Source organism: Pelodiscus sinensis, chromosome 21 (genome assembly GCF_049634645.1).
Source record: "Pelodiscus sinensis isolate JC-2024 chromosome 21, ASM4963464v1, whole genome shotgun sequence".
NCBI classification, from domain to species: Eukaryota; Metazoa; Chordata; order Testudines; family Trionychidae; genus Pelodiscus; species Pelodiscus sinensis.
This window is the reverse complement of record NC_134731.1, coordinates 1,253,571-1,265,910: the sequence shown is the minus strand read 5'-3', so window position 1 is coordinate 1,265,910 and position 12,340 is coordinate 1,253,571. Positions and strand designations below refer to the sequence as shown.

General features: G+C 41.3%; 1 protein-coding gene across 2 annotated transcripts in view; it reads right to left on the bottom strand.

The window, feature by feature from the left end:
* Positions 1 to 11,966, bottom strand: part of MYO1C (myosin IC) — a 111,898-nt gene extending 99,932 nt beyond the window's left edge. For both annotated transcript variants that reach the window (XR_012897022.1, XM_075904489.1), the window contains exon 1: positions 11,765 to 11,966. Coding sequence is in view for 1 of the 2 variants with exons in the window: in XM_075904489.1 (XP_075760604.1) it covers positions 11,765 to 11,839 (75 nt within the window). In the remaining variant the exon portion in view is untranslated. The remainder of the gene's footprint in view (positions 1 to 11,764) is intronic.
* Between the last annotated feature and the right edge of the window lie 374 nt (positions 11,967 to 12,340).

Sequence of the window (12,340 nt, the reverse complement as noted above, 5' to 3'; positions counted from 1 at the left end):
TTAAACACTGCAAGAAAAGGTTAATGATCTTGAGGGAAGATCAAGCAGAAACCATCTGAGAATTGTGGGTCTCCCACAGGGACTAAAAAAAAAAGGAAGGCTGTGGAATTTTTATGCACTATGCTCCTAGCACTTTTGTTTCGGTGCTCAGGTCAGTACTTTAGACACTGAAAGAACTCAATTGCATCAAATCTCATCACGATATTTTAAACACACAATACTAAGGAACTCATGTTTTAAAAAGCCCGTGAACTTAAAAATCTAAAATGGAAAGAACATAAGATGATGGTTTTCCTGGATTACACCATTAATGGGCTTGGAAAAAAGGGAAAAATTCAACAGATCAAGTGCCTTAGCCAAAAGGCAAGTGTTTGACTACTTCATTTTCTTCCCTGCTACTTTCAAATTAGAAAGGCAAGATGCTTAGTTTTATGACAGCAGGAGAAGATGAAAAGTATCTGATCTCACTACAGGAGAAGACTTCACTGAGGACACTGACCTGATGAATTGGAATAACCTTTGGTATATATGGTTATGACAATTTTCTTTCACTATTTGATCTGAGGAAGTGGGTCTGGCCCATGAAAGCTCATCACCCAATAAACCATCTTGTTAGTCTTTAAAGTGCTACATAGTCCTGTTTTTTGTTCCAGCTACACCAGACTAACACGGCTACATTTCTATCACTATCTTACCAGGTCAGTCACTGAAGTGCTGGAATTCAGATCTCAGCAACATGTTGCTCAGGGCAAACCCACCACTTTGTGCCCTCCCTTCTCACTTCTACCTTGTTCAGCTTTCCCAGTTTCACCAGCAGAGGGAGCTGGCTGGGGAGCAAGTAGGTGAGAACAGCAGCTCATCTCTAAGGGTATGTCTACACTACCCCGCTAGTTCGAACTAGCGGGGTAATGTAGGCATACCGCACTTGCAAATGAAGCCCGGGATTTGAATTTCCCGGGCTTCATTTGCATAAGCGGGGCTCCGCCATTTTTAAATCCTCGCTCGTTCGAACCCTGTGCCACGCGGCTACACGTGGCACGAACTAGGCTTCCTAGTTCGAACTACCGTTACTCCTTGTGGAATGAGGAGTAACAGTAGTTCGAACTAGGAACCCTAGTTCGAACTACCTAGTTCGTGCCGCGTGTAGCCGCGCGGCACAGGGTTCGAACGAGCGGGGATTTAAAAATGGCGGAGCCCCGCTTATGCAAATGAAGCCCGGGAAATTCAGATCCCGGGCTTCATTTGCAAGTGCGGTATGCCTACATTACCCTCCTAGTTCGAACTAGGAGGGTAGTGTAGACATACCCTAATTGTCTCATGAAGAATCAAGAGGGTCAAAATTCAGACTCAGAGCAGCTCCGGCTGCTGCTAGCAGCAGGCTGAAGTGCTGCACAATTGACACACTCTCCTTGCCTCCATCTATCTTCTCCCCACCCTCTCATGATCCCAGGACAGTGGGAACACATGCACCTTTGACTTCGAGATCCTAAGTCCAAGCAAACTGCTTCCCCAGACTTGGGAACTCTACACCGGAGTATCAGCAAGATCCAACAGAGAACTGTGATTCTGTTTTCTAGCTGAGGCATTCTCCCTCCCACTACATGTTCCAACTACTCTGACACCGTTTTCTGTTTTTTAAATATTCCCTTTCATCCCTGATGATTTCAGTTTGTTTCATCCCCATCTAATTTCCTGGATTCTGGGTTTAGAGTAAATCTGGAAATATTCAATGCTTGTGGCCTAAAATGCACTCTTAAGGAGATACCAGAGCTAAACAACGTAATCAATATTTCAGTTTGATTGTTTCAATTCTCTAACTGTAAAAAAATCTGATCTCTTAAAATCTTATCCAAGAACAGTTATCATTGCTGGTTATGATATCTTTTCAGTAATTGGGGTGTATTACTAGGAGATTATTAGGGTCCCCCCCCAATACAATTAGTTAAGGTGCTTTTTCTTTACTTTTTATTTTTGTTAAATGAGTTGAAATAAATGTTGATTTATCTGCTGCTGTGGCTCTCACATTATTCTGGAGCATGCACAAGAGCAAGGTTTAGGAAGAAGTATTCTGCCAAAGAGCTCTTATCTGCAAATGACCCAGTTATATGAGAATAAAGTTAAACAATCTGTATAACTCTTGTATATCCACTATAGACTTGTTCTTAATGCATCATTCTGGGATGCATTAACAGGAGTGTTGTGAGCAAGATATCAGAAGTCATTCTTCCACTCTACTCTGCACTGGTTAGGCCTCAGTTGGAGTATTGTGTCCAGTTCTGGGCACTGCATTTCAGGAAAGATGTGGAGAAATTGGAGAGGTCCAGAAAAGAGCAACAAAAATGATTAAAGGTCTAGAAAACATGAGTCATGAGGGAAGACTGAAAGAATTGAGCTTGTTTAGTTTGGAAAAGAGAAGATTGAGGGGGCATGTGATAGTGGTTTTCAAGTATCTAAATGGTTGTTACAAACAGGAGAGGGAAAAATTGTAACTAACAATGGTCCAAGTAATGACATTATTCAAACACCTAATGGATATTTGATCTAAACATTCCTTATGACTCACATTATAAATTGTGTTTCCTGGAACATTGAAAAGTTCTGATTCTGCATATGCTGATTAATGTATATGGACCAAATAATCATAGAATCATAGATTATTAGAACTGGAAGGGACCTTGAGAGGTCATCGAGTCCAATCCCCTGCCCTCATGGCAGTACCAAGCATCATCTAGACCAGTGTTTCTTAAACTGTGTTCCAAGGTATACCGGTGTGCTGCAAGGCAGTTGGAGGTGTGCTGCAGAGAACAACAGAGTTAAAATGGCCGCCCCTTAAAGGGGCAGGCTACCTCCCCCCCCCCCCCAACAAAAAATCCTCGGTGATCCTCATAAAAGAAAATTATTGTTTGTTGTTTAAGAAACACTGATCTAGACCATCCCTGGCAGGTGTCTGTCTTACCTGCTCTTGAATATCTCCAGAGATGGAGATTCCACAACCACCCTAGGCAATTTATTCCAGTGCTTAACCACCCTGACAGTTAGGAAGTTTTTCCTAATGTCCAATCTAAAGATGATCCAAGTTTTTTTTCATGTTAATTAATATCCCACTAGACGTAATCATCATACTAGAAGGTTATAATGAGGTGTTTGACCCTTTTTTAGGAACATTATGCCAACCCCTACATAAACAATCACGTGCCAGAAACATTATAAAAAAACTCTGAGAAGCAATTATGGTTAAAAGATTATAGCAGTTGCAGAATTCTACAATTAAGACTTTTACTTTTTTCCCTCCTCACATTCCACATATTCACAAATAAATTTCTTCCTGATTTTATGGTTCTGGTGGATTCAGTACATAATAAAGAAATCAGGTCTTTCCATCTCTGACCATAAACCAGCGACATTAGAATTTTTGCCTCCTGAGATACATTGGTTTTGTATAGATGGAGTACAAACTCTTTTCTCTTGAAGGAAACATTTTTAGAAATGTGTCACAGAAAAAATTAAGCTTTTCTTCTAAATACATGACACACCAAAGAGATCCCAATCGATCCTTCAGAACACATTACAACCTTTTATTAGGGACAAGATCATTTCCTACAAAGTAGATAGAAACAGGATTATCCAGGATTGGTTCCTGGAATTAACCAAATAACTTTACGTCTATGGATTCTGAATGTGCAGAATAGCCTTCTCAAGGGAATCTTTAAAAAAATTAATCACTCTTCAGTATGAATAGACTGACAAGACAAGCCAGATTTGCTCTTCGTAGATGTGTATAAACATACTGAGTGTTGTGGGAGAGAGACCAGGGATAATTCTTTCATACAAATTAAAAGTAAGAGGTCAAGTGTCCCAAGTAATCTCACTTAAATCAGAAAAAAGGCATGTTTTTACTAATAGAAAGATATCAGTGATCAGAACTCTACCAAATACTTTAGAACAATGATTCTCTACATGGCCTAGAATAACTGAATAATTTTAACTTCCCATAAATCTCAAACGAGCAGAAGGCCAGACTTGGATCAGAGGAAGTTCAAAGTCACAAGAAGAAAAGAGTCCAGAAAAGACCTCCGTCCCTGATGGCTAGAGCCCTACCAAATTCATGGTTCATTTTGGGTCAATTTCAGTTACAGGATGTTAATATCATAAACTTCATGGTTTCAGCTATTTAAATCTTAAAAATCATGGTGTTAGAATGGCAGGGTCCTGACTAAAAAGAGTCGTGGGAAATCACATGGTAATTGTAGGGGGTTTTAGTATTGCTACCCTTTTTCACTGCCGCTACTGCTGCTGCTTTCAGAGCTGGGCAATGGGAGAGCAGCAGCTGCTAGCTGAGAGCCCAGCTCTGAGGGCAGAGCCACCATCAGCAGTAGCACAGAAGTAAGGACAGCATGGTATAATATTTTCACCATACTTCTGCACTGCTGCCTGCAGAGCTGGACCCTCAGTCAGCAGCCACCACTCTCTGGCTTCCCAGTTCTTAAGGTAGAACAGAAGAGCGGCAGTATCGTGACCCCTCCCCGTAAAATAACTTTGTGACCTCATTGACAACTGTGTCTTGAGAACAATAAGGCTGGCTGAGTGCCTCTGTCACCGAACCATGTCTGTGCTCTGTCTCCATAAGTAACATGGAGGTCTGCTGAGAGTACTGATAACACCGGAGCTCCAAGGACCGAAGCTCTGAGGTGCCTGAACAGTGTTACTGTGGCAACAACTTTACAGCCTGCAGCACTTAATAGCGTGATGACCACTAAATGTAAAAATCATCCCCTTCCACATACCAAAGCCTTTATCAGGGTAACTCAAACTGTATATAACAAGCAACCCCCCTCAATGACCAGACTGCATTAGGAAAGAGATTTTGATCATCACTTGATTTACTGGAAACCATACTTCCTCCCTTTAAACAGAATCTAGAGACTAAGGAGTAGGGATATAGTCAACTTAAACATGCCATCTCCCATCAGTTTGGCCCTGAAGTTTGCACTCGCCCTGATTCTCTTAAACTGCTTTCATTTCTTCAGATACTACTCAGATTGCCAAGTCCTTTGGCAACACTATTTGCACATTCAAACAGCACATTTAAACAAATAGATTTCCCTAAAGAGAATTTGGAAGAGGAACTAAAGCAATTATTCTCTGCTAATAAATGGAAATAAATTTCAGCTGATGCTCTGAACTGTTTCTTGAAAGTCCACTTAAGATTATCCCAACAGAAAGTCACATGGAGAATCACTGTACCCATCTCCAAATGGTCGAAACAGGTCCCATTAGTCAGACAAACATTGGCACTGTGATTCAGCAGATGCAGACTTAATGCATATGCTCTGGGAATGTTGTTACACCCATATATTTTGGGTAGAACTTAACTGCAAAGTTCATTTTCCCCTATCAAATGCAATTGTATTACAAGCTAAACATGTCATTTTAAATCTAATGGATGTTAATCAGGGGCTGACTGGCAATCAAAACAGGCCCAGGAAATGGGTTGAGAACAGCTAACTTTTTCACGCACACTATCTTTCTTCGTTTACACTGTACTTGCTCTGTTATTTATTGTTAGTTACGGAAATCCACACACCCACAATGACAGATAACAGAACTCATTCAACCACTGCGTACTCTCTTCTCACCAGTCAAGACTCGAGAGACTCCATCACCGATTTCACCACTGCACAAAGCAGGCCTACGCATTGCTGTCATGCACCATTGCACATTGCGCATTGCATGGCCATTCCGTTGATTTCAACCATAACGCAATGTCATTCACTTTGGCGCCAAAGAAACCAAAGCCGAGCCAGTGCAGTGGCCCATGCCTGACCACACACACATACACACGTGGCCTCGGATTTATTCTGAAACATTTTGAATTTTGGTTTTATAGATTTTTTGGTATTAGAACAGTGGTCTCCAACCTTTTTACACCCAAGCTCACTTTTTAAATGTCAGAACAAGCCAAGATCTACCGCCCCATCCTTCCCCCAAGACCCTACCCCTTTCTTGAAGCCCTGCCGTTTCTATTCTCCTCCTCTCCACTTGCTATCCCCAGCCCTTATACACTCTACACTGCCACTTTTTTTTCCAATTCTTCTGTAGGAAGAGGTTTTTCCAACATTTGGCCTGTCTGGATGGGCTCAAATGTCAGAAAAATCCCTTCTTTTGGAAGCCCCCTTAATCCTCGTGGAACAAGGAATACAGGGTTTGCTGAAAGAGCATGCCCTGGTGGGGACAGGGGATAGGGTGCCAGTGGGGGACAGGGTGCCAGAGGGGAGCCGGGGGGGGGAGGGTTCTGCAGCGAGGGACAGGGTGCCAGTGGGGACAGGGAGTCCCCCACACCCGCCTCCTCCCGGGACTCCTCTCCCCTCCCCCCTCAAAGGAGGGAAGCCCTGGTGTGCGCCTCCTCCAGGGATGACGACAACTCCTCCCCCCCCCGCCACAGAGAAGGGAAAGCCCCAGCGCACACCTTCTCCACGGACTCCCCACTCCCCGCAAAGGAGGGAAAGTCCCGGTGCATGCCTCCTCTGGGGACTCTCCCCGCCCCGCCATGCCAGTTCCCAGCACACCACAGACCTGGGGGAAGGGAGCAGCCACTCCACTTCTGGAACCCCCAGAAGTGGCGCGCAGCTGCTGGACTTCTGTCCGCCCCACAGGAAGCCGCCACTACTCCGCTGGAGGTAGGTAGCGGGGCTTCTTGGGGGTGGGGGGAAATCAGAGGGGGGGCCACGAACGCCTCGTGATCAACTGGTTGGTGACCACGGTATTAGAAGCTTTACAGTGGATATTACGGTCCATTCGGACAACGGCCCACTGGGAAATTCCCAGTATCCCACCAGACCAGTCCGCCCCGATGTTAATTGGAATAAATCAAACCAAAACCGGGTAAGAAGAGTCCTTGTTCAGGACTGAGGTGCTTGGAAGAATTACAACTAAAGAAGAAAAGTGGCATTCAAAAAGTGAAAGAATTCTGTCCATTTTATACACATACACCCCCCCCCATATAGGCATTTAAAATTATTTCAGATTAGAGTGCCAAATATCCTCCTCTACTCCAAAATCCTCATTTATCAGCTGATTTATTGAGTACTGTGGCAAAGTGAGTCTTGACAAAGAGTATATAAAAGGAAAGGGTTTCAGTTTATGAATCAATGCAGGGAAGGTATTCCATGAATCCGAGTAGCCCGAAGAAGAGCACAGAAAGTTTGGTGAGAGACAGACAGCACTGTGCTGTATCACGTCAGAGACAACATCACTGAATCCCACCCTTTGTCAAAAATAGCATTAAGCTCTGAAAGGCCTGACCTCACAATACCAAATGCTGGTAGCAGCATCAACTAGTTGAGCACATCATGCAGATTTAAACCCTTCCCTCGAACAGAAGTGGCACCTTGTTTGGAAGTCGGCGCTTTTAAAAACAGGTACACAGACATTCTCTTCTAAAAACGGTAAACAAACCATAGGTTGAAAGTTAGATAAAAATTTACCTGCCAAGACCTGAACTATTTTGTAACAGAACTATTTCTTTTGCCACTTAAAATCTTTCCAATTTAGGATCCCTAATCCTAATCTAAAGGCTTTAGCTTTAGTACTAAAGAATCTATCTATATTTCTTCCTTGGAATTAGTAGGAATTGTTTATGATGTATAATGAAGATCTGGTTCCACCCCTGAAAGACAAGTCTTAAACTAGAATTCCATGTGTTTTTAAAAACGAGTCTCTCTCAGTATTTGACACACAAAATTGCCATGCTGTAGGGTCAAATAATGACAATTTCTGTGTTTGACTCCCCAGTTTTCATCTCATCCCTTTTTGTTCATTTCAGATTTGTCCTATGAGATTCTCCTCCCGGTTGATTTTAATTGCATATCTTGAGGCTACCATTCAAGGACAGTCCACTTTACTTGCCATTTCCCCTTCTATGGAGGGATGGGGAATGAAGGGATATAAGACAAGAAGCAAGAAATAACATGCTAATAATTGTATTTGTTGTATTCATTCTACTCCCACTCCCTAATACATTATTTATATTTATATTATCCTAGCATCTAGGATCCCTACTCCTGGGACAGGACCCTATGTTCTACACATAAATCTAATTCTTGTGATTTCAGTTTGCTTTCTGAATGGCCAAAGGGAAAGACAGCTTGTGAGTGGGAATCTTTTTTGCTTTTGTTTCGTGGTAGATGGGGCTATAAATGTGTTGTCGCAAATCTTGTTTTATAAGATGAAGAGAAAGAACAATGACAAATAAATGGATTAGTAAACAGGCCGTCCTCACTGTAAATCCAGGATACATTCAAAAAAATTTGGACTTATAGGGAAACAACTTAAAGGGGGGAATTTTTTTCCCACGGTTGACTTCCATTTGTGCAAACTGGGTTTTTTTTGCACAACTTAAAAGTGGGGAATGGGAGGACTTATAATATATCGGTTCCTACAAGTGCCAACAACTTCAGTGCAGAACAGATATATACCAAGACAACTTATAGCAGGGACACCCTGGATACCTTTCTATTACTTAATGACTAAGGACATATTCCTCCTTGCACACTAAATCCCTCTTATCTTTCCACAGAATCAGAACGTTGCCCATAACATCTAACTCTGTATTCCCAAATAAGAAGAACAGATAACAATAAGAGTCCTTAATGAAGGCAGACTGACACCCCAAACAACAAAGTCTTCATGATTCTCTCAATTCCTGTTTTTTAGAAGACGACCAGATTTTCCAGGATGCTGTCAAATGCTGAATACCCTCGAAGTGTGTTCTCCATAAAACAGAAATCATGTCTTCCTTCGCCAGCCTTCAGATCATCTCCAATTAAAAGAATTTAAGGCAAACAAAATAACGTAGATTAAAAAACCATGACAACAAAACTAGGTATTTAAATTATCTGCTTTGTTTACACGTCAGACCTACCCCACTTCTACCATATTGGTGTTTTCTTTTGCAAGTCTTTTTACTTTAAATGCTTATGTATATTTTGTTATGGTGAAAGTGTTAGACAAATGTAGACACTAAGCACAGAACCAGTACAGTGCTGGTCCAAGTTGAGCCATACTTCTGCCAACAGGCCTCATCCTCATTATGGAAGGACCACCACCTCTTTCTGAGAAGCAAGTTCAGTCACCATAACCACTGACTCTTTCGCCTCACTACTGCAATTGTCAGCAAGAATGACATTGACGAATCAATTTTACATCAACCAATCAGACATCGGATTATGAGACAAGGTGTAAAGGCCCAACCTGGTCACTAGCAAGAATGAGTTAACTCTAGTTCAGCTTCACTTTCTCCATGTAAAAGTAGCAGAGGAAAGGCAAGGAGGCAGAACTGACTGCAGGCCTATGAAAAGGCTATAAGAAACTGTAGCCCTGTCACCTCTGGCAGCTGGCATCATTTGCTAAATACTTGGTCTTGCCATGAGTGCAGGGGCCTGAACTAGATGACCTCTTGAGGTCTCTTCCAGTCCTATGATTTCATGGTGCAATAGCGTAGCTAAACATTGAGAAAACCATTTTATTGCTGCTACAGTTGAGCAGTCACATTAACAAGTCTTGGTTTTGTAGAAAATAGCGTATCCGCTCACAGCATCCCCTTTACACACTTGTCGTTTTACAGTTGCCACAAATGTTGCCCCATAACAGGAGCTGTTCTCAAGTTAGCAAATTATTGTTTTATGCCATTTTAATGAATATTTTAAACTTTTAAAAAATAGCTGAACAGCTTTTCTTTTTACCCTCTCCCAAGATGCAGGTACCCATCATTCAAGGTTTGAGTCAACAGCTCCTTTGGGAGAGATCGTTTGGGTCCAACCAATGACCTGTGCTGCCACATTGGTGGTAATGCAATTTCCAGGCCAGTTAAAAGGAGGATGGGAAAGACGATCATTTGGCAACTGAGAATTTATTATAGGGGCAAGGAAGTTTTACTTAATGAACGTTTGTGCAACTTGTAATGCAGTTAAGCTCTCCAGGTTTCATATGGAAATTTTAAATTGCTTAGTAAAATGGTAGTGAAAGGCAATTGGAGTAACAGATTATGCTTGCTTCAGCATGCCATTGCTTAGCACAAAGCACTTCTGCAATCAGTATTGCACAGATATTTAATAAATGCAACACCAGCAGAAAAATTATAGATGGAATCCAGGGTTGGATAGAGTAAGATTTGACTAATACATGTAGAGAAACGGAAAGTTATTTTTGCATATTACTATATACAGACCAGCATGAAGACTAAAAGGATGATCCAGTCAGTTGTTGGGGCATTAGCCTGGGATTATAGGAGACATCAGTTCAGTTCTCTGCTCCACCAAAACCTTCATATGTGACCTTGGGCATGTCATGTAGCCTCTTTTGTGTTTCAATTCCTTTTCTGTTTTGTGGGGAGAACAGTATTTCCCTACCTCACAGGGCTGCTGAATTCTTTAATGTATTTATTCCCAGAAGCCTCCTAGATTATGGTAATGGGAGCTATATTAGCACCTAAATAGACAGGGGCATATGTACGTAACTACATTTAGGTACGAATGATTTGGCTTAAATCACTTTAGAAAGAATTCAAATAGTTTACGATCGTGTCCTGAGTAGCTCTAGGATGTACAAAAAAACAAAACCAGAAATCTGAAGGAGTGAAAAGTCGATTTCTTTTAGAAGTGAGGTTTATCACTTAAAAAGAAAGACCCTCTAACTAGTCGCACCATATTCTTAATCCAGCTAACCTGACAACGGCAACATCCTAACTGAGGGCATACTTTGACAGTAAAAAAACAAACAATGATTTGTTACTTGACCTTCAAAAACCCAGATAAAAATATGCTGGAAGAGTTTACCTTTCTGAGCTGCCCATTTTAATTTTAGGTCCTTTCCATGAAATTTACACAGATATTGGAAAACTGAATATTTTGAATACAGTCTAAACAGAACACAAATGTTCTGTTCATGTGGAAGCCTAAAAAAAAGAGAGACGATATATTTTCTAGATTTTTAAAAACAAATCCACAGTGGTGCACACAGAAGCATTTAACAATACTTGTGTGATGAGCTATAAGTAAAAACCCACCCAACACTGACTCTCCATTAGTCATGAATATACACACACAGTTCACAGTAATGAGATCAGATACCCAGCTCTCCAAGATGCTGACAAAGTTCACCTTATTTTTCTTGATACATTGCTCTGCTTTTATTTTCCACTATTAATATTTATTAAGCTTTGCATTCAGTTTCTGAAATATGAACCCATTGGCAAGATGGGCAATGAAGATCTAAGAGGGTTTTTTTCCTCCACTCAAGCTCCTCTGAAGAAGTGGGTTTTGCCCACGAAAGCTCATGATATTACTATATATATTTTTCTCAGTTTCTAAGGTGCCACCGGAGTAATCATTGTTATCTAAGAGGCTGGATAGTGTTTTAAAACTGTTTTTTCGCCCCTCAGTTACCCAAGAAGTCCTCTCCCAGATTCTGACGCACCAAGTGCTCCTGGGCTATAACACTATTCCAATTACAAATCATGCCAAGTGTGGTGTGTACACACAAATTGTTTTGAACACTTTTGCCATTTGCTTAATTCCCAGTTACTGACTCTTCTTTTCCCTGAGGTGAAGTATACTACTGCTGAGTTTAAAAATTTCTATTTAAAAGACATGTTTGCATTAGCCTTCTCACATTACATTTTCTCCTGAACTTAAACAAAGGTAACTATTTGAAATTAACTAACTTCAAAGCAAGAACTGAAAAGAGAACAATAAGAAACCGGGCTTACAGTCTTGCACGCTCCATTGTGACTGACCACACGGATGATTTCTCCTGTGGGAATGTACTCAATTTGCAGTTCCATCTTTCCAGAACTAAGCTAATTGATTTCTCTGTCCTTTAGAGAAGGTGCTGACATCAAGGACAGCAACAGTAGTCCCTGAAACCACAGACTGAGTAGGTTCTTTGGTTCAGAAGTCCTACTGTGAGCGGAAGAGCTGAATCCTTGTATTTACACTAAATGTAGGTGTGAGCTAAAACTACAATTAAGTTCAAGCACTAGTTTCCACTAAACTCTGTATTGTTACAATGTGCCAAGACAGTTCCAGGAATCGTTAATTTATGTCCTCGCTTGTTGCTGTTAACTCCAGAAGTTCCATTTCAGACCCAGAGGATTTAAGTAATGTCAGGTTGCTATGGCTGGAATTTGACAGTTTTGGACACAAAAATAATATGCAGTAGTCTTCGAAAGGTCTACCCTGAGATTTTGTGCTGGAAAAATTCACTGTGTTAGGCTGCAAGATGTTGGATTTAAAGAGATGGTGCAAAAGAAAATACCAACTTTTTCCAGTGAAATTCCAGCAAG